The sequence below is a fragment of the Coloeus monedula genome (genome assembly GCF_965178545.1).
Source record: "Coloeus monedula genome assembly, chromosome: 2".
Lineage (NCBI taxonomy): Eukaryota > Metazoa > Chordata > Aves > Passeriformes > Corvidae > Coloeus > Coloeus monedula.
The window spans coordinates 73,274,164-73,300,417 of record NC_138782.1 but is presented as its reverse complement, the minus strand read 5'-3'; the positions used below and the strand labels follow the sequence as shown (position 1 = coordinate 73,300,417).

At 37.4% G+C, this 26,254-nt stretch overlaps 1 protein-coding gene across 2 annotated transcripts in view; it reads right to left on the bottom strand.

The window, feature by feature from the left end:
* The window catches only part of CDK19 (cyclin dependent kinase 19), a 121,105-nt gene that overhangs the window by 42,937 nt on the left and 51,914 nt on the right, over positions 1 to 26,254 (bottom strand). For both annotated transcript variants that reach the window (XM_082302809.1, XM_082302810.1), the window contains exon 4: positions 21,694 to 21,834. In XM_082302809.1, the coding sequence (XP_082158935.1) occupies positions 21,694 to 21,834 (141 nt within the window). The remainder of the gene's footprint in view (positions 1 to 21,693; positions 21,835 to 26,254) is intronic.

The following is a 26,254-nucleotide window of genomic DNA, read 5'->3' as shown; positions in this document are numbered from 1 at the left end:
TGGTTTGGCTGTGATGGCAATTAGTGAGTGATCTCTCCCTGTCCTTCTCTCACCCCATCAGACTTTTTTTCCTACTTTTTTTTCCTTGTCCAGTTGAGGAGGCTTTGGTGGGCACCAGACATCCAGCCCATATCAAACCACCATAAAATGGTACACAAAATTTTACAGCTAAGTGTCACCAGATTGGATCTTTTAAAAATTTTCCGAAATTAATTTTATTATCATTAGAGGAATATTAGTGAGAACAGAAACATTTAAAAATGCATGGTAACTTTTTATCTCTACTCTTCATCCTCATAAATAATTTTAAAATGAATTGTGTACAGAACTGATAAAGAAATGGAAGCATGTGCCACTCTTTGAGGGGGAAAAAACCTCTCTTGCATGATTCTGAAACATGGCAACTGGATATTCCATCACAAACCATGCTGTTGGATTATGGTAGTGACTTATGTATTTCACAGCAGCTGAACTGATCATGGTCAAAACAGTCATTTAACTCCAGATATCAGGAATTCTAACAGCAACTACAGCTGCAGAATTTACCTGAGACTGATGGTAAAACATATTACTAATTAGGAGTGGGAACAAACTATACAAAAGATACCTGAAGTATTTCTTTGGAATTCCTCAGGTAAAGATTTTGGTTAATCACTTTCCTTGCTTGTATTCATTATGTCTTGAGAGGGGAAATGTGCTGTTTTCATACAGAAGTTAGCTAGCAAAGAAATCTTTTCATGTTTATATACTCTTATAAAACTTTTCTCTGCACAAAAGCAAAAGAAAGCAGAAACACAAACTTTGTCCACAGTGCAACCATATATCTGCACATATTTAAAAAAAAAAAAGTCCCTGAATTAAATTTAAGGTGATCTAGCCTTCAACAAAAGCAAAGATGTTACTATATAAGCTTCATTACAGATTGATTTAAACCAGCCCAAGAATCTGGATACTCATCTGGAGGATCAGTCAAAATCATACAAATCTTTGAGCTGGATAGGACCTCTGGAGGTCATCTGGACATTTTGCAGCTCAAAACAGAGCCAAACTTGAAGCTGCATCAGATTGCTCAGTATCATGATCAAGGGAGCTGGAAGTCTCCAGTACTGGAGGGTACCCTTCTGGTGGGCAATGCCTGGCACTGTCTGACAAAAAAATTGTTTCCCGTCACCTAGTCAAAATGTCTCGTTACAAAAAGGATCTGTCCCCTCTCCTCCTGCATTTCCCTTAAGAAGGCTTCACCTTTTCTACAACCCCCATGAGGCAGCTCAAGTCCCCTCAAAGCACTCATGCTGCCGAGTGCAGTGGCAGCACAGCTGACGCTCACAGAGCCATCTCTGTCACTCTGCTGTAACCAACCTTATTGCACCTTCGCCTGAACAGCTCCAGAGCCACACACTTAACACCAGAAAAACATATCTGAGATGACAGCATCAGCCTGGAAGTCCAGTCACTAGAGCACACTCACTACAAAAGTATTTTACCAAAGGGAAAGGAAGACTTCCCCACTCCTGCCTCCATTTTAACCACATCACACACAGATGTACATTCTATTCAAGTTGCTATGCCTTCAGTTACTCTCATATATAACCTTAACATAATGAAATCAATGGTCAGGTAGACTATTCATGTCTCTGTTTGACTTCATTTTTCATAGGTCAGATGTTCTCTTGACATGTAATTAAGCATGTGCCTCAACTGACATTAATTCTTTGAATTCACTCCCCTTGGCTCTATCTAGGCCTTCCCCAGAAATGGCCAAAACATCCAGGTTCCTTATAAGAACGTTCTGCTTCAAAATCCACTTGAAACAATGGTTTCTTAGGCAATTTCTAGAAAAAATATTTAATTCATAAACTCATGGTGTTTGATCATTATTGAAACAGGAAAAGACTATTCACCAACTATACTCCCTGGTTAACCAATGGATAATATAGTTGCACTTATGTCATTGGAAAATTGACTGTAAACAAAAGGGGAATATAAAATAAGAGTAATCGTAAGAAGAGAATATAATTCTGAGCTACATAGAAGTTCAGAAATGAAACAGTCTTCCTTTCACACACCATTTCAGGTTTCTTATGGTTGACAGGGCATTAAATTACTGCAAGACAAAAATGAAGACTCCCTACAATTTTGGATGCTGGGCATTGCTTTGATTAAAACAATCTTCACAATGTAGCAGTGTACCAATAGTTTCACCCCAATCAAGGGCAAAGCAAGTTAAGTGAAAAAGAAAAGGATGAAAAAACCCCACATTAGCAGAATGCCAAAACATTTGACATAAATTAAATTTTATGTTGCTATGCAACATTATCCAAGGCATTCTGCTGTTACTAGTGCTGCAATAGCATACTTGAACTTAAAATGTTACATGCAACCTTGAGAAGGACAAAGAAGGGGGAAGTCAGAAACAAAGAGAAGAATATGATCATAAATTTTCAATGAAAAAGAAAAGGTCATAAAGAAAATGTTCAAGTAATATGCTAAATTCACATTATCCCAGGGATTTTCAACACACTGCAATACACATTCCAGCAATATTCCCATGAAGCTACCCAGCAACCATCTAGGGCCTTGTCTTTAGACCTTGTCTGGGCTCTTTGGGAGCACCAAGCATAGCACAGGACAAGACAGATTGCCCAGTCTCTGCTACCCCATTTCTGAACAGTGAGATGTGCAGGCCCACCACGCATGGAACAGAAGAGAGACTCACCTCAGGAATACTTTGGAAGAATGTTCTGCTTTTAATGTATTACAAAAAAACCCAAAAAAACAAAAAAACAAAAAAAACAACCCAGAGGGGATAAATTTTGTTCTGTAAAAGCACAGTCAAACTCTTCCTCTGTTGGGCCTTTAATATACATCCCGAATGCTCCAAGATACTGTGGTCAAGCCAAGTCTTTGCATCTCTGCCATCAAGTTCTCATTACACATTCTTCACACATAATCTTTACTCAGAATAATAACCCAAAGGCAAATAAACTGAGACGATATTTGCATGTGTGAAACATTACAAACACTACTATTTTCTTCACCTTCTTAAAGGCAAATGCCAGGAGACAGTAAGTCTGACAGAACACTAATATAAGAAAGCCTATGCCTGTACTAAGCTTAGGACTAGAATTTAAGAGAAGGGGGAAATGACAGAATGCTATTCTCACCTGTTTCTTGCATTACTTTGTTTCTGTTCCTGCAGCACGAAAATTAGATACCATAACTGGCAATTCTTTCAGTTGCAGCACTAAATTCCACCATTGCCAAAACCTGGTATTTGTTTTATACAATATTCTGACTACTCCTCTTGATTTAGTAGGGTTATTAAAACAGGAGGATTAAGCCTCTATCCAATCAAACAATAAATGACTGAAAATGAGACTGGTGACACCATCATAAAACATTTTCTTAATTGCCTTTCACAAAGTATCTTTGGCAGTAAAACTCCAATACCTCCATTCCCCCAAGAGACTGGTAGAGTCAAATAATTAACAAAGCTTTTCTGACTGCAATAAATAACATAATATGAAATGAATAAATATAAATGTAACCCATTTTCATTACAAACAAGCTTCTGCTTGGATAGCTTAGAATGACTGAATTAGGTTGAAATATTAAAAGCCCTTTAATGGGAATGTCAAAGGATGAAAAGAATAGAGTAGCATGCTTACCTGAAGTGGTTACTTCCATACTGAATGGGTCTTAACAAGTCCCTTTCAGTCTGCATATGGGCATGGGAGTATAGCTGAAGGGACCCAGAACTATGGAATACATTTCTTTTGTTAGTAGAGTATAAACTTGGCAAGATTTAGAAAGGCAATCAAAACATTAAATTTTACAGGACTTTAACAAAGGTTTATGTCTAATAATATTTAATACATTTTTATTAGATCTTGTCAGTTTATTACATAAGAAATTTTGTAGCATCAAGCTACATTTTTTTTATCCACTTTACACATATGCTGTTTCTCTATGCTCATTATCTCAAGGATAAAAAGGTGAAATCCCATCTCTTCTCCCCTCCTTCCTTCATGTTGAATCTCAAGACTAAAACTAACCCTTAACTACATAAGCAATTTACATGCCTGTTATACTATAGCATCAACCTTCTTCTCTGCATGGAAAAAATCTAGCTCAGTGATTTATAATGTAACCCCAATCCTTATATATAGTCTTTCTTGGAAAATCTTAAAGCAAGCTCCCAAGTTCCACTATTTGCAGGGCTAGGTTATGTGTCCCTTTTCCTCACAGTTTGTCCAGCAGATCAGTTTTCAGGTTTCAAGAAGAACTTTTATCACCCCAATACAAGCCTTAATGCCTACAGCAATAGTGATTGGGATTTAACAGTCCTCTGGACCTTAAGGTCTTAAACTCACCATCCAGTTACCATGTTTAGACAACTTATTCATGTACCACTTGCGGCAGCACAACCCCAGGTGTCTTGCAGTGGAAAAAAAGCAGCTATGGACCCCAAATCAAGCAGACGGACAGAGTACCACTGTTCAGCTGACACATGCATTATAAACAAAGCTAAATAAAACATAACCTTCGAAACCCATCCTAACAGAAACTTTTTTCCTAATTTATCACCATCACCCTCTTCACCTGAGGACTCAGATTAAATCTCTCTTTATCTCTCACTCAGTTCTCTTCCCAGCTTCCTGACTTGTGGGAGATCCTCAGGCCCATGAAGATCTTTATTTTTAAGAAGACAAGCACCACTGGCCAGCCTCTTTAGCAAAACTTGTCTTTCAGACCCAGTCTTGTAACCTTAAGTTACAGAAACCTTGTGCTCCTAGTCTTCTCTTGGAGGTTTTCCAAAGCTGTCTCCACCTGAACAAGCAGTTATGAAGTCTTTTAAGTAACTAGTAAATGCAGCCAGCTGATGGCATCCTATAACGGGGTTACAGATACTCAATTTCATTTTCACTGTTCACAAGAGCATTTGTTTCACAACATTAACCAGATTATAGGAGAGCAGAATCCCCACACCATTTGAAGAGCTGTCCTGCCTCACCAGCCATTACTTTACCCCTTAAAGCAGGGCCCCTGGGTAGCAGCAACGCTCACCCCTGAGCCAACAACCTGCTCGTGTGCTCAAGGCAGGAGTTTCTGTCATGGCTGGGGCTGCAACATTTCCCTTGAATGAAAAGGTACTGATGAGATTTTATGAGGCAGTGACCCTCACAGGAAACACAGCAAAACATTTCTGGATATACTGCTATAGCAGTATTCAGTATTAGACTTCAATATTACAAAGTTAGGAAAGTACCAACAAGACAGGATGATTCTCTGAAATCTTTTTAGGCTCTTTTTATGTAGAAGAAAAAGTCAGAGGTAACAAAGGCTATGTTTGCAGATAAGATTCATAAGTTATAATATTTCTACTTGTTTTCTGAAGCCTGAGATGTATTCATTACCTGCCATTACTCCCACACACAGATGAGATTAAGAGATTAAATAGCACATCTGCATGTGTTTACATCCATGATGTCTTGGCAATGTTTCTCAATACAAATGCACTCTGTAAAATGTATGCACTCTAAAATTTAGAATAATACTGCATTCCTTTTTTTCTCATTCTATCAGTAAATGCTAGAAAAAGGAGCTTAATCTTCATCTGGGATTCAAAATTTTTATGGTGTTCCTTTTGTAGTATAAACTGTAATGATTATAAATCCAGTGTAACAATAAAGGTCTACATGGTCTAGATGTACCTGAAGAATTGAAGACGTAACCCTTAAATCAACACTAATTCAGAATTATCAGCATCTCAAAACAATTTGAAAGCACCTCATCATAACAATTATTCACATAAATTAAAGGTCATATGTGTTTAAGAAGGTTTTCCACCAATTAAAATAATTTTCTAACAGGCCAGGCAGGAACAAGCACGAACCCTTTCAATACAGAATGTACTTTCCAAAATTACCATAAACAACTGAAAGGCATAGATCTGGAATACTGCTATTCCAAACATGAGTGAACACTGCCTACACAACAACCCAATTCAAGTATTTTATTGTTTATTTATGCAGCCTTTCTTGCACAAAGGGTACAATGGCTAAAGTACCAAAAAACAGCTCCTGTTTTGAAAAGCTCCAGTCTGGGAAAGGCCAGTACAGCAACAAAACCCAGGAGTGAACAGAGAGCAGTGCACTTTGTGTAAGGAAGACACAGAAACTGCACCGACACAACCCAGGGCTTTGGTTTCCGGGAGGGACAGAACTTGGAGAACAGTAACCAGAGAGGCTCTTCCGAGCAAAGACTGACACATAAAACATTGAAACTGGTAGGAACAAGGGACAGAAACCAAGGAAAGCTTCTCCAGCCACAGGCATAGCTGGTGAAGGCTGTGAAAGGTGTATAAGCAACGGGGGGGGGGGGAAAAGGCTCTGAATACAGAGACTGAAAACCTGAAATTGGTTGAAGGAAAACTATTTAAAGTTAAGATTTAATATGCCAATTAAAAAATTATGGAGACCACAAATTATCTTTTAAGACTCTTGAGCATTTATCCCAGTTACTTAGCTACTTACATATAGTCCAAGATTGCTAAGTTTTCTTGCCTTGGAAAATAAAAATATATTCCTTTCTCAGATACCATATTATTTACTCAGCTTGATAAATATTTACATTTTGAAAACCATTAGTGAAAATGAAACAGTTTCACTTTATAAAATGACATTTGTAATTTGTGTTTTAGTATCAACAGTCACAGCCTAAGACAAGCTAGAAGCAAAGGTTTTAAGTAGTTATGTACCCTGCCACCTTGGGCACAAGTATTTTTGTCTGTTAATCCAGTTTCCAGATTTTCACTCAGAAAAACATCACTTACTTATCCAAAAGAGTCCTTCCACAGAATACTTGCAGACATTCATTTCAAACCAGCATCTCCAAAATTTCAAAATAAAGATTCTACAGACGTTGAGGCAAAGTATGTGGGACACAAGCAAGGAAGGTTCCTAACTCCACAACACCATCACTTCAGAACTGGTAACACTGCTCCCTCCTTTCAATCTATCAATCTCTTACTAGCAATGAGATCATATTTGAGGGCCAAAAATTTCACAAGACTTTAAACAACCTGTTTTTGAACCTACAAACTCTGGCCACAAAGAGCTCACATTGCACTTCCATGCTAGTGGAAGTGCCAGGACTCCTCATACACATGCTTGAGTAACCAAAAGCAATAGGCTTTCAACAGCATACTTCTCCCCAGCATAAATGAGATCCTGCTTAAAAATGGTTCATAAACACATCCATTAAACAGTTACGTTACATTCTTAGTATTTGCTATGGGCATTTTCACGTGCAGAGTAACATGTTTGGAGTAGCCTTAGATATTCATGCAGCTGGATGAACAAATTAGGTGAAATGAAAGCAGGAGTTGTCAGCACCTCCACCAACATGCAGGTAACTGCCATGGGAACACTCTTACCATGTGGTGTCTTGCAGGCACTAAGCAACCTGCTCCTTTCCATGAAGGCATGAACATATCATATATTTACCACAGGATACCACCGGTAAAAGTGTGCTCACAGGCAAGTAGAGCAGCTAAAGGGCTTTGAGTTCATATTCCCCATCTCAGCCACAATAACATCTCCTTCAAGAAAACATGCTTATAATACTCTGACCTGCAAATCTCAGAGGAAGAGGTTCCTTGCTGATAACTGATAAATGAAATCTGAGGTGCAGCAGATCAGTGATGAAATCTCTCTAGATTAAAATGAGTTTATCTACCTGACCCAGTATCTTACTGTGTTTACAAAGGCAACACAAGATTGAGGTGATGACACTCTGTCAGATGCATGCGTATTCCATCTAGGCTTCCATAATACATAAATGGAAGCTTTTCAGCCCTTAAATTTAAAATAACCTAGGTAGATAGAGTATTTGGATTGAACATACTTGATACAGTGACTTGAAGTGTTCATGGAAATTACTAGTTTATTAAAAGCTGCACAGTATCTAAAGCAAAATTCTAGTCTTCTGTCCTAAAACCATCTTGATTTATGAATGTAAACAGAAGAAAAAAAACATATTCAAGGAAGCAGTGAAGGCAACTAGGCCAGAGTAACTTACACAAGAAGCAAGTTGTTTCTTTATTTCCTTTCTTCAGAAGCATACAAAAACTTTTTTGGGGGAAAGAAAGTACATTAAATATATTTATATAGTATAACAGACTGTTACAGCACAGCATTTCAGATTCTTAAAATTTGTTTCTGTAGTATATTGCCAGAATCTCCATTTTTTATTTTACCACCTGATAAACATGCATCAGAAGGCAATTTTGTTAAGAGATGCTTTCATGAACAAATACATTAGGTATTAGTATTACTTGTCATTAATGCAAACCAAAAAGCAGTTATTGGCAGGATATTAACAGGTGATGCTTAAATATTTTAGATAAGCCAGTTTAAGACAAGATGTGAGAGTCTTAACTACTTTTGAAGATTAGGCTCTTTCCAAATGACACATACGAACAAAACAAAGAAATCATTAAGTCACCTTAGAAAAATTTAACCTAACACATTAACATTCAAGTAAAGCCTTGTTAATGTCTCTGAAGTTACTTGCAACACTTTTATAATAGTTTCATAGTGAGCATCAAGCCCCCTCTTACACATTGAAATTGCTGTGCTGTATCTAATACCATGATGAATGGCTAATTAGTGATTGACCTGGAATGCCTACAGACAGTTTGCAGCACCAACTTCTAAAAGGTTTTTGCAATCAGTTGTCAATCAAGGCCGATTCTAGACTGAAGTCTGTAGCTGAAGATTTTCAACTTTCATGCAAGCTAGTTAATCATGATAAGGGATCAGCCTGACACCTCCAAAAACCCTGTACTCAGTAACACATATATTTCTGATATTTTAAATAACACAAACCGGGAAGTTCAATTTTTTTGATCCTTTTTTTTTTATTTTTAAAGTGTACTGACAAAAAAGCTATTTGCTGTTAAAAAAAAAAATAAAGGCCTGCCAAACCCAAAATGAATAAACTCCCTTTTTATTTTGTAAAGTATTTTCCCAATGATCTTCAAATGCTTTAGAAGAGTTACATAAAAATTGAGACATATCAGAACTATAGATTGTAGCAATTTAAACATACATGACCATATTCACACATAAAGCTACTAATAGAAGCTAAAAGCTAGAAAGGATAGGGAAAGAAGATTTGATACATGTAATTTTGCATGGGGAAACACAGAAAAGCTGTTTTGGGGGAAAAAAAGCCTTAGAAAAGTCAGTCTCAACATCTTTTCTGAGGCAGAACCACTACAGTAAGGAGGGTCACCGAATTCAGAATCTAGAGACTAAGTTTTTATGAGTCTGTAAAGTTTCTGTATGAGTATGGTACTTTTAATGAGAACTTAAAACAAAGGAGAGTCACTCCACCTGGAATGTGTGAGCTTTTCCTACATGGGGGTCAAGTTATGAAACATAGCATTCTACCTGTACCAGCCACAGAACTCAAAGTTGCGAAGGCCAAAGGGAGGAGCGATAATTAAGATCGTGAAGATGAGATAGAGGAGTATTTCAGGAAAGTCAAAGCTGAGTCAAGGTTATATGAGTAATGTTAAAGAAGTGGCAAAAGGCAGATCAACAGATATGGAACGTGGGCAGAGGAGAAGGAAGTTGGAAGCAAATGAAAGATTTGTGTCAAGAAAAAAACCAGAAGAATAGTTGTGAAGAAGGTTCTACGTGCCGAAAACAAAATCTGAAGTAGTTCAGAACTAATTATAATATTTTTCCATTCAACAATTATGCCCTTTTAAAAAATGAAAAACAGCCTGTGTAGACATGCAATGGCTGTGAGATACTTCCAATTCCTGAGAAACATTCTGTGATTCACGTCAAAAACATGAGCATGTTAAAGAGTGGCAGGTCAAGCTGCCCTAATTTTTAAATTTTTTTTTAAATTAAACAACTCCAAACACATACTACACTTTAAAAGTAAGACACAATTGTCCTTGCTACAGCAAATCTGCCTCAGCCTACTAGATAAAATATCTATGTTTTCAGTGCTCAAGTTTTAGGATTTACCTCACTATTGATGCTGCCAGTAAGTCTTTGGACATTCTCACAAAAATCAAGTGCTTAAAATGCAAACAAACTCCTGAGGAAATTTTTATTTTCTTTTTTCAAACTGTATAAACAGGCTAGACACTCAAGTCCTGTTACTCAAAGCCAGGTTATGATTTTTGAAAAGTTTACTGTGTAACAAAATGCCTTTGAGAAAATCCCTGGCTTTCAGAACACAGCATCAGAGCACTTTATACTTCCTGTTACTCTGTCCCATGTTTTATATAGTCAATGCTCATCAGCTGAAATTTTTCTTTATAGTTGCAACACCAATTTTGAAAATAGTCACAAATTTAGGACTAGGATTAAAGTCTAGGGAAGCTTTATTGGAGGCAATAATAGCTGTGATACAGATTTAATGACTGCAATGTCCCTACCATTAAAAATCCCAAAGCTATCAACACATTTAACAACTTGAAATCTAATGTTAATAAGATGAAAAGAGACACTCACACCTTCAGTTTTGAACAAAATTTTTTGTAAGACTGAAGTGCTTCTTGCATGCTGAAGACTAAACTAGACACACACAGTAGGAGGACTGTACCCAAAAGGCTGCACTGCTCTACAAGCACAGCATACAGGCACCAGTCAGAAAAACCCAATATCATACTGTCAACTATTATACTGACATTTTAGTCACTCACATTTTCATGAAATCATTCTCAGAAACAATTTAAAGAACTTGGAAATTAACAAAGTAGCTATTCAGTTTTAATGACAGTAAGCAGGACAATTTTATCTCACCCTCATTAAGGAGTGAGATATCAAAGGACTATGCATTTTCTGCAGAATAAAAACATGCAGGTGAGCAGATACTACAGAGCACCTAATGCAGAGTAAATCCACACCCTAGACTACCTTGCTGTAACTTGTTCATGTAGCCATACCCTTTGCATTAGTTTAAGGTTTTCAACGAAATAAAAACTACCCAAACACAAAAAAAGGGTCCCACATCATGTGCACCATAGTATATATACCAGTGTATAGTTATATACCAGTATATATACCAGTGTATAGTTAAAAATGTTGCTGCCTCTAAATAGTCCATGCTGTCTCACCTGGAAATAATCACCCAGCCAGCAGATGGTTGGAGTGCATGGGCTCCTCTGCTGTGGCACTCCAGTCCACTTTTTGCACCTCAAAGGCTGGGTAAGACACAGTGGAGAAGCACCCTCACATCACTGAGTGCACGGTACCCAGCATCGCCCCCAGTGCCACAAAGGGCTGCGCAGGGACACCACTGCCTCGCACTGGCACAGCTGAACTGAGCACAGACCATTTTCAGAATAGCCACATTGGTACTTCTCAGACCACTCAGGAGACACACAGAAACAAGTTTAACACAGTTTAGTTAACCTATCTCAACACTTTATGCAGACTTTCTTGAGTGCCCCCAATGTACACCACCTGTGAGAGTAAGGAAGAGAGATTAGCATCTAGTATTTTTCCAATGAAGCAAAAAGAAAAGTCCTGAAGTGAGCAGAACTGTGGAGAACAGCACATGAGTAAGCTACAAGTTATGAAGGAATATAAAGGAATAGGAATATATATCCCTATAGAGAGGGCAAAAAATAAGAATCTAAACTTCACATTGTAGAAGGAAAAAAAATATATTGAAATGAGATAAACAAGAAAACAGCTTGATTTAACATCTTTTCAAACTTAACAAACCACTTGCAATATACACTCAGGCACTCTCATGGTACATAGAAAAGATTACTTTTAGGTCCCCTAAAAGGTTTACTGCTTCCCTTCACACTACAGAAGCTGGCACCAAAGAAGAACAGCAGCTCCCCACCAGAGCAAGGAGACGTGCACTGAGAAACAAGCTTCAAGTAAATCTTGCGTCCTACAAAAGAGCAGCAGCCAGCCAGCAACAGCATATATGCTTGCTGACAGCAAAATTACTAAGAAGCTACTGAAAATGTATTATATTATCCAGCTATAATCAGAATTTCAAGCACAGGCCTTACCCAAAACCTAAATGGGTCTCCAATTCTCTTGGGTTTAGCTATCAAGAATTCATATTAATATTTACCTGATAAACAGTTTTAGGGCTGATACCGGGATTCACGCTCAAAGTCAAGAAACAAACCAAACTTTAAACATCCTATTTAAGAAATATTATTTCGGCTGAGCTGGCAAATAGCTAATCATACTCGCAGTTAAACAGCCACAGAAACAGTTTTCATAGCATTAGGAGTCAGTATCAGCTCATTAAAATGTAACCTACTGGAGTTTGCATTTATTTCATAATTCTAACATTCATCATCCACAACTGTTACATCAAAAGTAACTACATGAAAGGCAAATCAAAGTAAAAATGTACAAGTGCATTTCATGGATTAAAGAAGAATGTAGAACAGAAGACACATTTGTGAAAAATCCTCTCTTTGGCAACTACTACTGTGTAAGACAAAATGGCTTGAGTAGCTGAAATCCCCCACTCCAAGAGGATTTTCAGGAATGCAAAATATTGGCTATGGAACTTTTTTTTTCATGAGTTACATTTGAGAACACCAGCTACACAGAATATTACCATACTAAATCCTGGCATTTGGGCTCAATATTTAAACTAGCAAAACAAGCAGGCATAAACTCCTAGTACAACCTGGCTTCATTTTTATGACTATTTTTTTTGGTTAGGTAAAACACTTCAACCAAAAAAAAAACCCAAAAAACATCCCAAACAAACCAGAATTGGTTAAATAGAAATAAACGAATAGAAAAACAACCTTAACCTATGTTCAAAGATTATGAAACCAGTAGGAACCAAAACATCACACATGGAGGGCTAGCTTGGGGGTGGGAGGAAAGGGTTGCAGGAACACTTTCAGAACAAGAACACTTTCCAGATGCCACTAGCTTACTTAAACAGAAGAAAATTATTTCCACACAGTTTTCAACTACTTTATATAGTAGCACAGAAAGGTTACTGAACTGCTTGGAAGTGCTTCTACAAGCCACTCAAAGGAAACCAGAGGGTGAATTGTGCTCTAACACCACTGAGGTGCTGAATGAAGTGGAATGGGGGTCTGTCAAAACACCTGTCACACATTCACATGGGCTTTAGCTTCCAGAGGGCAGGAAAACAACAGAGAATAGCAGTTTAAAAAGTCCTATTAGTACTGAGGTTTGGTATTCAGAAAATTGTGTGTTTAACACTAACTACTTGCACTATAACAAGCCTTTTTTGTCTTGAAATCTTTGCTGCTTCACTGTTAAAATAGGTGACAGAATATCATAAATATTTTAGGAGTGGTCCAGATATCCTGAAGGAATTGTTCCTGTGTTAATTAAAATGTCTTGAAATTTTAATTCCAAGATGGTTTTATGTGGAATTCTGAAAAAGATTACCATAATCCTCCCTAGAGATGAATCTGAAGACCAAATGCCCAATTTCTGAGAGGATCACTTCATAGATTTTGCAAAGTATTTCCTTTGTTTTCTTTAACTGCCATACATAATTGTAGTATTTGGTCTCAAGAGCTACCATAAGGCCAGTGATTTCTGAAACATTAGCCAGAAAGCATGGAGGTTGGTGAAGACAGAGTCCTGAGATAAGCCATCTGGGAAACACCAGCTGATCAGTCATTTTCTGCAGCAGAGCCAGTTTCTTTGACAAAGTTCACACATAGCAAAATGAGAAATAAACTAACATCCTTTGCTAGTCACTGCAGCTTCCTGGATCACTAATCAAAGATGTTTAATTTAAATGCAAGACAATCTGCAATGTTACTGCAACTGCTTAGTGGAGCAGCAGTAACTACGGCATGTTTGCAAATGAAGAGAAATGTACATGAGAAAGCACAAGATGGCAAGCAACATGGAGAAAAAAATGCCCTTTTTTCATTTTTTCTTGATTATATGTTGTTACATTAGTTGTATTCACTGATTTTAACATAATTTTCTTGAGCTTCATTAATTTCTATTACTGTAAAACAAGACGGTGCCAACCTCTGTAGCCTTATTCAGAAGGGGTAATGAGTCCAAACAGAAATAATCCCATAGATGCAATTGTAGTCAATCCCATTATCCCAAGGGTACTTTCTTGAACAGAAAAAAAAAGAAAAACTTCTAAAAGCAGCTTCTAAACTTTGCATTTTTACTTAGAAGGCAAAATTCAGTTTCCTCACTCCAAATGGTCTGCTGCAACAGTAAGTTTAAATACATCACGTATTTACTAGAAACCTCCTTACACAGATGGTACCTAAACTGGGGCTACTAGAAAAGATGTTTTCAATCTGTTTGTTCTGTATCAGGGAAAAAAAACCCCAAACAAATAAATTCTAGAATTATTTTAATTCTTTTGCTTCCTTGTTGCCCTTTTTCCATCTCAGGAAAAGAGATAAGAAGTTCACAGGCCATATGTCATCTGTTGACTTTAGCAGCGAAATGCAGCCAAAAGAACATTAAATCAGCCCCTTTGTTTCTTCTGACTCATCTGAATTTATATCCAGTCAGGGTTTTATGAGCATAAGCTTGTTTCAGAACCTGAGGTAAAGCATTTCTTCTCAACTGTAATTATTTTTATTAGTAAAAATTAATCTACAAACATCTTAATACTCTTGCCACAAACCAAAAGGTATGCATTAGTCAGCCATGGAAAAATTGCTGTTTCCATGTACACAACAGAGGTAACAGTCTGCACGTCTTCACATACCTTTTTAAATCATGTGAAGATTAGTTTTTACAACTGAAGGGCAAAAGCGAAGTTCTCAGTAATGAGAAATGCACCATTTTTTAATAGGTGCCCCCAATATGTTTAATGCTAAAAAAAAATTTAAAAAAAATAAAAGCATATGCTGATAAAACTCAGTTTGTTAATCAGCACATAAAATTTCTGGTTCATTTATCTATCTAGAAGCATGTACTGATACGCGTATAGGCACCTACATACTGCTCTTCTGCACCAGTAAATTAAAAAGTTTATCTTCTCTCTAACCAGATATAAAAGAAGAAAAATGTGTTGACCTTTCAGTTAGTAAATTCAAGTCACTTTCGAAGTCATCAACGGAGTCTAATTTCTTGAAATGCGTGGGTTTAGCTTTTGGGAAATCTGCAAGCTGAGTATGATCATTCATATGGTTCTCTGACACTGTGGAAAGTGCCCTCCATCCCAAAGAGATCGTGCAGATGGAATAATAAATGATTAGGAGGCCCAAACCCATACACAGCTTGGGAACAACACGAGTCAGGCGTGCATGTCCATACATATTCCTGCACCCTTCCCATGCATGCACACACACGACGACACAGAATGGTGGGGATTACAATTACAGCGGGTTTTACAAGTTTAAAGAAACTGGTAGACAGGTTGACTCGGTATTTATTTACAGGAGCCATGTGCATGCTCAAATGGGGGCAACAGGGCCAAGAAGCTTTTCAAGCCAGTACAAAATTACTGGCAGAAGGCAGGACCCAACAGTTCTACATTCCTGCACAGCAGCTGCCTGTCAAGAGAGGGATGCATGAACCTGTATCTAAATTTACTTTTGATATCAGCACAAAAATCCCATTTTAGAATTGCTAGTAAAAGGGGAGTTTCCCACACATCTATTTACATTTTATTTTTCAAACCCACAGTTTGCTTGCATAGCAAAATGAAAGTGGGAAATTTAAAAGCCACTTCAGTTCTGTTGCTTTTTAGGTAACTTTTCTCATCATTTACTGGAAAATCTTGGGAGGGCATAGGGAGGAAGTGGGAGAAGTAGTTAAGTACTATAAACTAGGAATAATAGGCATTTTTTTATCAAAGGTTTTGAAATGAAAGCATGAAAGCAGAAGCAAAAAGTGAGTATCCACATAACAATTTTAAGCTTTCTGATGGCTTCATACAATATGCAATTGTTTTTATTTCTAGAAGAAGAGCATTAAATGACAAAAAGAAGTTACCTACAAAACCATACTATACCAATTTTATAGCACATAAAGCAGTGAGCTACAAAATAGACCCATAAATAAGTAACAGATTGGGAAACAGAGGCAAAGACAAGTTAAGTGAGTTGTGTAATGTGGGAGCAAAGTTTTAGAGCAGAGTTCAGGTATAAGTCCATGGTAAGAGACTGCACATTTACCTACTGGCTTGAAGAGGATTACTATGAGGAAATGACTGGGGGTTTTCCCTAAACTAAAAGTCAATCAGTCAACTAAAAACCTGAAAACTATTAGAGCTTTACTGAATTTAATATAACTGAATTACTGAAAATTTAGTAAAATGCTGCTATTCTATAGAAACATTGTGATGGGTCAGTTAAAATACTTATTCTGAATAAACAAAAATATTTTTAAAAAACCCCACAAATTATCAGAGAGGATGAAAAACTAATTAGTTTAATCATTTCTGAATAGTCTGTGCTTTTGAGAGAGACAGAAGTTGCAGATTCCCACAGAAAATTATCTGTCTAACCCCTTCCATTTGGGCTTTCCCTTTCTGCTTTACTTGTGACAGAAGAAAACCCAGGTTCCAAATGGCTGCAGTTTCCAGAAAACCCTGAGAGACAACAACTACTGCATTGTCCACTGCACGCAGTTCCACTAGAGATGCGGAGCAGGAGCACTGGAGAAGACAGCTTGCCCTGAGTGCAGTCACGGCCAGCCGGAGCCAGACACCACACTGGCATCTCTTGGCTCTGCTCAAGATTCACCCTTGGAAAGATACTGGGCTTACTGTTACTACACCAGCTGGGTATCCAGGAGACTTGTTAAGATGCCTGTATCCGAGAGCTCACACGTCTGATCATCCTAAAGGCTGTGTATAGACATTTGCTATACAGACAGATATGCAGAGTCAAAATTATGTCAACCTCAATTGTCTTCTATGTCCTTCCACCAAAAACGCCCAGATTAGTACTCCATAAATTCTAAAGGTGGGAGAAGCACATAGACCCTCCATAATCCACTCCATAAACAAACAGAAACTGATTAACTTAAGCACACAATAAAATTAGCTTCTCCCAATACAGATGACATAGTGAAACAAACTACAGAACGTAGATGTTATTTTCTCCTTCTTTAACAGACAAAGGAATGGTAATAAAAAAGCTGCAGATGGGAAACCAGTAGCAAAGTCTTTACCACAGCTGGATTCCTCCTCCCTCTCCTTAGTGAAATTAGAGTGAAAAGGTTGATTTGGAGAGAAAGGGTTACACTGAGAAAACCCCACACCAGATGTGTCCAGATTAATGTTTATATAATAAAAACACTTAAGCAACTTGGCTCATTTTACAAAGCTACTTTATATGACCATCACAACAAGTAAGTTTGCTATTGCAGAACCCTTAGAGCAACCATTTAACACAATCTTAGGGAGAAGAGTGGAGGGGGAGAAGAAATCTGCATTTCTCTGGTGAGTCTGAGTTCCAACATTAATTTTTCAACCAGTAGTTTTAATAATATTACGCAGCATTCTAAAGAAATGCCCAAGGACGTAAGTGGAATCTTAAATTAATTTCTCGGTATGGATTCTGTGCACTTCAAACATCCCATAGATAATACCTCCCTTCAGGAAAATACATTCTGTTACAAATAGAAATTGCATTTATCAGGTGCTAAAGGATATGGTCTCTACCTGCTTTTGACCTTAAGCAACTTATCTACAGAGGGATTATTAGCACAAGAGAGTGCTTTCAGTTGCTAACGTGAACAGACACTGTAAACACTACATGGGAGATCTCCATTTTTTGACAGCCTAGCCAAGTAAGACCTTTGCTGAACATTCCTGTATAATTGAAATACTTCACTTCTAGGGGAGAAGGGGACAAAGATCTCAGAACACTCTGAAATACTGTACTTCAAGTGCTGCATCTTCTAACTTGCTCTTAATTTGCGGTATGGAGCACTGATCAGATCCTGTTCAAGTGGACAGCCCACAGTGTATACAGAGTATTTTAAAAAGCCAAAAGCTTAGTACTCAAAGGTCTTTTCTCCAAGAGCTCTCTCTATTAATCTCTTGTTCATAATGAAGTGCTCCAGCAGCTAGCAGAGCCAGCAAATGCCCCCTCTTCTCTTGCACAGCTTTCAGGAATGCTGCTATGTTGAAATGAGAAAATTATCATTGCCCAATGACATGCAATTCAACAGCAAAATCCCACTCAAAATGGGCTGACAGGAGAACAAATGCATGGATTTTCACAAACTTAGGTCAACTCCACCTTGTGTATAAACTGACACAAGGCTATTCAAAGAAATCTGTAATCCAGTGCTCCTGTCCCATAGTCTCTACTTGTTTGAATCCTGCCATAAAGGCTGAATGTTTTTTAACTGAGAGAAATTAATAGCTTAGCTAAAAATATATACCTAAAAAGTCATTTAGCACCTTTAAGCTACCCTCAGGATACAAAAGCCAGACACAAAATAACCCAAATACTACAAAAAATTGGAAGATACACTACACTAAATTAGTTTCCAGTTTCTAGAAGCATGAGTGAAAGTCTATTTGGTGTTTGCCTCAATGTGAGCACTTTCCTAAAGCTGGACTTGTGCTGGCAGACTTAAGCTGCTGTAAGTCTTGCATCACAAAGTTATCCTGATTTAATCTTTTAAGAACACTTGCACTCCCTTCTAAGAATCAAAATAGTGCATTTTAACAATAAAATAACCAGATCTAATGACAGGTGATGCTAGAACCGCTTGTTGAGCTTTCTGCCATCACCTCCAGCCTCGCATTGCTCTGCATCAGCTCCTGCACAGTGAGGGAGCTAACCCCGCAGAAAGCAAGCTCTGCAGGCGAAAAGAGGACACTTTCTGTGGCTTTAACTCCCTGAAGGAGCTCACCATGAGTCAGGTGAGTGTCCCCTGCCCGGCCATTAACATTGGTGTCAATGCCTGGCGGCGGTGAAGAGGGGAACGAGACTGTCTCCTTGTGGCAACACCCATCCATTAGCCCAGCCCAAGGAAAGGACATGGAATTCAAGTTGGCAAGTTCACATTGTTCACCACTTTTATTACCCTGTCATGCGTTTGCTGGCTACGGCTGATCTTAAAAACTATTTAATTAAAAATACCTTAGTAATTTTAAGGTTTTCAAGTAACAAATTTGGTATTCCAGCTTCTTTAAAAACCTCTTTGATTTAAGGCAGTAGTAAATTAAGATTGAAACAATGTTCTTCAAATACCTCTGAGTAAATACCTAACCTCACAGGTTTCTGTTTTTTCACAACATTTGTTAAATAAATTACAGGAATCATTTCCATGTCTCAGGAGACTTTGATAAATATTCTTGGAGAATCTAATTTTATTTTTTTTAAGCAATGAAATAAGCATAACATGACTTTCATGGATGTCACCATCTTTGGTCTACATCCAAATACAGGTTAAAAATATTAAGAACAGAGGTATATTAAACCAAGAAAGTACAAGGTGTTTTGATGCAAAATTTGGTTTACATAAAATAGAAAAATACTTCTCCAGCAGATGTAAATTAAAACAGCTAAGAGAAAACCACCAGAAAAATTGCTCCCCAGCTTAAGAAGACATTGAAGAGCTGGTATTTATATATTATGCAAGAAACTGATTCCAGTGAAATTGTGCCTGAGGTATCATTCATAGTAGCAAAAAGTCACAAGTATGAGCATACAAATAAAAATTACAGATAAATAAAAATTTCTGGTTAATCAAGGATTTAAATTGATTATTAAATTATTATATTAACCTCTAATTTCAAGTGCAGACACAAGGACATATCCAGAATAACATCAGCTTTTTTTCTTATCATGCTCAAGATATAACTATTTGACATACTTGAATTTTTCAGAAATCAAAAAATTTTTTTAAAGGCAAAGGATTCTGATTACACCTTTAAATCATTAGTGTATCAAAGCAATTTTTGAACTGGTTTCCTTCGTCTTTCCAAAGCATCCTGGAATCCATCAGTTTACACTTATTTGCAGACCAAGAACACACTAAGACTTCACAAATTTCTGTTGTTCTCCTCTCTCAATTATGCCAACATCATTCAAACACTATCATTCCAGAACCATAAAAATATAGTCATCTTTTTCACAACAGCAACCATCATCTCCCAAAATTTCAAAAACAAAAAAAAAAGACAAAGACATTAGACAACAGTTTTGCTGCAACTCATCAGCAACAGATAAGAACTGTAAAGTAGCAGCACTAGTCACACAAAACACCTGGTGCTGCAGGCTGAAATAACAACACCAGAAAGAAAATTCTCAAGGGCATTTGTTTTTATTATCTTAGATACCACCTCGTATTTCCTATCAAAATACCAAGCTCATATATAGCATTTAAGCGTGTATATAATTAACAGTTCCATGAACAGATATGTCTCCCTTAAACAGAGCTGGATATAGACTTTTCAGGTGTTCCTTCTCAAGCTGTATCTAATTACATCTGAGCATTCTGCCAAAGCAGCAGCTGACTCTTTAGGAAAGTAACAATTTTAACGTGAAAATCAGAATTGTACATGCTTCCTGTTTTTCGTCATGGCTACTATTCCAAAGGCAAACCACACCCCACACCTCTCCCCAAATATACTAACATCTGGAATTTAACAGAAAAACCAACAATAAACAACCAAGGAACAAAGTAAAAAAAAGATCCATAACAAAAACTGAAACCTGTTCTGGCCACTGCTGTTAGTTATTACAACAAACATTAAATAAAATTTAGTTCAGAAAGTGTTTGTGACTTGTATTCCAGGCCTGCCTTACTTTATTCTTATCTATTACAAAAAAATTTGCTCTACATCCAAAAATTAACCAAAGTCCCTACTTACTACTAAAAATTCAAGAACAATCTATGTCTCACAAAACTTAATTAGAGACTGCTAAGTTTCTGGACACGCAGCCCTATTTTGACATACTGAGGCAACTACAAAAAATAAACAAATAAAAGTAGTGACTTTATACACAGGTTACACTACCATACCTAGGAGTGTTATTTGGCATATTAGCCATCACATTGTTTGTCTCATGCCAAACATTCTAGTTACAATGCAAGTGGCAGGACACCCATATTAGTATTCTTTTCATAAACCATAGTAGTACTTCACTTAATTATGAGGAGCAATGGAAAACTTTAACGGGAAAAGGGGAACTAAGACAAGGCTGCCCTTGTAATCTGCAATCAACTTCAAGAGCTACTTCAGGTCATGAGAAATTTCAAGACGATAACTCTTTTATAGTTCTCTTCTCACGGTCAGAAAAAATACCACATGGAAAAGAAATACCCCACGAAAAAACTACTCTTTCACTAGCTTTTATGGTAACTTGCACGTAAGCCAAACAATGTAAAAGGGTATCAATCACTTTCCTATTTAGATGCCTTTTCAAAGTCATGTGAAAAGTTGTAAGAATGTTCAACCAACAATTATCAGCTGTCTCACGTACTGTTTTCGGATATTGATATCTGCAATCCCTTTACCGGATCTGGCATCATTGTCCGAGCTCAGATGACTCAGATAAAAACAATGTGAAAGCATAGTTTGTTTTCATGTTTGAAGTCGCAACTGGTCTCCTGCAACAATAACAGGAAGAGCTGTAGGGGTCGATACACAAGATTACTAACAGGGGCTTTTCTTGTCCTACCCAACAGCACGCACGTGGAACTTTCTCAACCAGGTATCACATGTCACACTTACCAGATCTCTGTGAAGCACCCAGTTTGCATGGAGGTAATGGATTCCATCGAGGATCTGGTAGAGTAGGGATTTAACCATAGATCTTGGCAACTGCATGGGCTTTTTATTTGCTTTTGAGGCACGGTGAAACTTGATAATATGCTAGAAATAAAACAAGTAGAAACATGAAGAAAGTTAGGTGATAGGTGACAAGGTTGGGTGTTTTGGGGTATTTTTATTACTAACACTAAATAATGGACAAGGTTGGGTGTTTTGGGGTATTTTTATTACTAACACTAAATAATGGAATGAAATACAAAGTTTGTTGAACTTCGCAATTAAAGTAACAGTGATGCACTCACAATTCTCTTAAATTGTTTTTATTCTCTGAGTTGCTTCAAAGAACAGCTGTCAAGTTTTTGTGAATAACTAAATACTGGCTACTTACCTCCAGTAAAGGGTCTTAGACATTCTCTTTCCTCCCTCCTCCCCATATGGAATCCTCTTACCCTCAGCAGCTAGAGCAGAACCTTTCAAACCAGGAGTATCTACCAGAAGGAGGACCACACTATGTTTTCACACTTTCCCTCCTCCTCTTCCAAAACACCCAGGATATCATACTTGCAACTACTATTCCCCCCTAAATCAGAATCCCAGTAGACAGAGATTAAGTAAATGTTTTAATAAATATTAGAAGGGGGGGGGGGAGAATGGCACAACTCCAAAAACCCCACGCCACAACATTTCACTGAGATCATGTTCAAACATCGCAAAATGGTTATCTTCTTGCTTCCAAGTTTTGGTTGCATATTTCATTGATGATGACAAGCTGGTGGCTCTTGGATTACAATAGTCAGTCTGCCCACTGGAGGACAAACACCACTTGAAAACACAGAATGCAGGAAAGAACCCCAGTATTAGTTGATGAAAAAAAATCATTAAAAATTGCTGAGAGATCATGAAATAGTCATAAAATAATTAATTCTAAGATCAGCATGGAGATGATGGGTTAGGCTTAGTTCTGCTACACTGTACAAGAAATAAACTGGAGTGAGGCCTTTCTACCTTTTCAATCCTCAGGTAAGGTGGGGCTATGCAAGGCACAAACCCGATCTTAATATATAGTCATTTAGCAAACAACTAAGTATGTTCATTCAGATGGAAAAAAAAAAAAAATCTCCTTTTTGAAGGCAATTCAATGAAGCACCTTAAATAACAAAATAGTTTTCAATTATGTGTTTTTTGAAATGGAGAAATAATAAAGGCAGTTTGAATTTTTACTGAAAAGGATACAAAATGCTAGAATAGCACTATTAATTACCCAGTTCTTTAAACAGGATTTGTCTAGTTCAAGATCTTCTTCCTTCTCAGGTTAAAGAGGTAGCCAACGGCTGTGCTTTAATTAGACCAGCTCCCTCCTCCACCATCCCCACTCCCCACCCAGTTTGTCACTACTGCTCCCAATGAAAATGGTAATGAGTTAATGTTCACTCATGGTAAATGCTACCTCTGGCTGTCATCAGTACTTTAGCCACTGTCAAACTGTACTTAGCAAAAGTGTAAACAATATTGTTTAAAGAGAAATAAGAAAGGCAGAAAACCACAAATAAATCAGAACAGCCTGCTTACTCCCTATCAACAATGTTTCCACAGAGTCTTCCACTACTAAATGTACAGTATTTACGGCTGTGTATTTAAAAACAGTAGAAATTTACAGGATTGTCAGTTTTTAATATACTCATGAGGATCAGTAAACAAGACAAGCTCTTAGTACCCAATCCTTTAGTTGTGCAATCACTCTGGAAACTGTAATGAAATGCTTTAAGGGATGATTTCCTTAGAAAATTTTTTCTTGTGATGTCACAAGATTCTGTCTCATAACTTCAACTAGGAGTCCCTAGTACCACACAATGCTCATTGGATAGTGACCTTCATGTGTAATTACAATATAATTTATAAAGCAGTAATGATACCATAAACTCACAAATTAATATATTCATTAATACAGGAGATGAAAAAATACAGAGCGACCAACAGGCAAAGGTCATACACAGAGACCCATAAATCCAGTCCTGCCCTTTTTCAAGGTGTATGTAATCACTAGAAGGGATTTCTACACCCATTTAAAAACTGACTACTATCCACACGAAACATTAGTCCTCAGGCACAGAGAAAATGAAACTGAAAGAGAGTCTCATGAGACAGAACGGGACACAGTTAACCACAGATGTGTTGAAGAGGAAAAACACACGTGGCTGTGCCTCTGGCCCTGCCTCAGCTGCTCTGGTACCTCTGGAGGTTGGGACTGAGACAGCACCAGGTTGATGCCATTGGATTTCTGTCCCTGCCCTCCCATGTGGCTCCCAGTCAGAAAGGCTAAGGAAACAAGCTCCTTTCTTGAAAGGGTTATTGAATTGCAGAAGTGAATTAAAACAGATAGTTTTGCTCGAAGCAAGCAATATCACCACTAGATAAAATCCAATTTCCTGCAAACGCAAATAAAACCTGCCAGCTTACTCTACAGAAGTTTATATCCAAAAGACCACAAATATCACAGTTTAGAGAACAGAACAAAAGCTAAAAATACATTGCAGGGCCAAGTAGTATAGGCAACTGAAAAGCTGGATTTGGCCCATGACATTGGAATGAATCCACAGTGTTTGTGACCAAGTCCTACAGTGAGAAGTTTTCTAAAAAGAAATAGTTCATCCAATTTCATATAAAGAAAGACCAACACATTTAACAAACACTAAGCAGCAATTCTAATGGCAGTGTCCATCTAAGAAACAGAAGAGCAAACAGGTGCTGTTGCTGAACATCATCTCTTCCACTGGAGGCAGCAAGCCTAAACTCTCTCTTATTTCTTTGTATTTTCAGAAATACATGTATATGCCCCTACCACTGTTGTGGAGAAACCATACCTCAAATTAAATAAGAAAAAAAAATATAGATAGAAAAGAGCATCAAATCAGAAAATAACAGGACAAAAGTTTTGGTGATCTGGCAGATTAGGTGTACAGTAAGCTTCAAAGCAAAGGATGCCACAGCAGTACAACAATGCTAAAGGAACTTTTTAACTTGAACAATTGTGCTGACTTCAGCTATGGCAGGGAGACGTGCTCCTTACATGTCAAAACATTTAATATTTAAGAGTCTAAATCCAAGACCTCAGGTGTAGAAACAGATACAGGTACCAACACAAACTAGGATGCTCTTTATACGTAAGTGCACTATGCAAGTGGAGGAGGCACTCTTTACTAGCTTCACTGCCTGAAGAGTCCCAAAGTGCAGCTTCAAGTACAGCACATAACAGCCAGAATCTTAGACCTAATAAAGGTATGGGATAATTTACAGGAATTACAGCCTGCATTTCCCATTTCCCAGATAACTGACCTAACCACTAGGCTTTAAAACTAGACTTCTCTCATTGAATAAATCTTTTTGCTGAATAGCACAGAATCAAGACTGTCCTGTGAGTTGAGGGTATAAATCTGAACCATGACAGGTATGAAGCACATTCTGCCTCTCTCTCTAGGAAGCATGAGGTGAAGTTGGACACTGCAGATCCTAACCTTCAGGTATACTCAAATTCTTTGCTGAATCTTACCCTTAATGGACAACCATTGAGAACAAAACATGGGGACTTCCACAACCCAAGCAAGTCAGAGGCATGTTTGTAACAAGACAATAAGCAAAGGGTCAAAAAGCTTCAGCACTCCCCATGTCCTTTTTCGCTGCAACTCCCTAAAGGTAAGTCACATATACTGATACATCACCTGGCCAGAAAAGCTGGAAAACACCCAGACTCATTCAGCAAAATTAATGAGGGATGCCTTAATTGTCAATCCACACTACCAGTCACATGCTACAGAACAGAAACACATCCACAGTGTTATGCAGACATAAATTCATTTTAATTAGTTCATTAGAACACTGCAGATGCAGACCCTCTTCTGATATATCTAAAATCCTTCAAAATGAAAGAAGAACACATGTCATAAGAGGTGAATAGAACTCCAAGCAATACTGAAATCTATTCAGCAAAATTAGCCAAGTCATTTTCCCCTTCTCTGCATCGGTGTTTCTGATTCCTAAATCTTAAAAACATGCTGCCACTGACTGGATCCCAAAAATGATGTGAGTCAATTAGGTATTCACTATAAAATATAAACATAATGTAAAAAATTTTCTACTGCTTGTACATATTTTGTTTTTAATTTAAACAAGACAGCAACTTTGTAGAAGTGTTTATAAGTCTTTATTCTAAATTAAATTAATACTTCACTGACCAACATTAAAGTACACATTCATTAGCAGTCTAGAAAAGTAAGGAAGCTATACGTTTCTGTTTGCAATCTCTGGGACTATTGGTTTTACTTACTAACTGCTTATTCCCAATTTTCAACTTCAAAAAATGTAATACAATTGCAAGGAAAACTGGATAAACCACATTATTGCAGTAAGACCATCTTAGCTCTTGAAAAGGCAAGACCATATAAATGACAAAAAATGAAGAGGAGAAACTGAACTAGACATTTGGAAATAAAATGATGAAACAATACTCAATCTAGGAGTTTGCCTG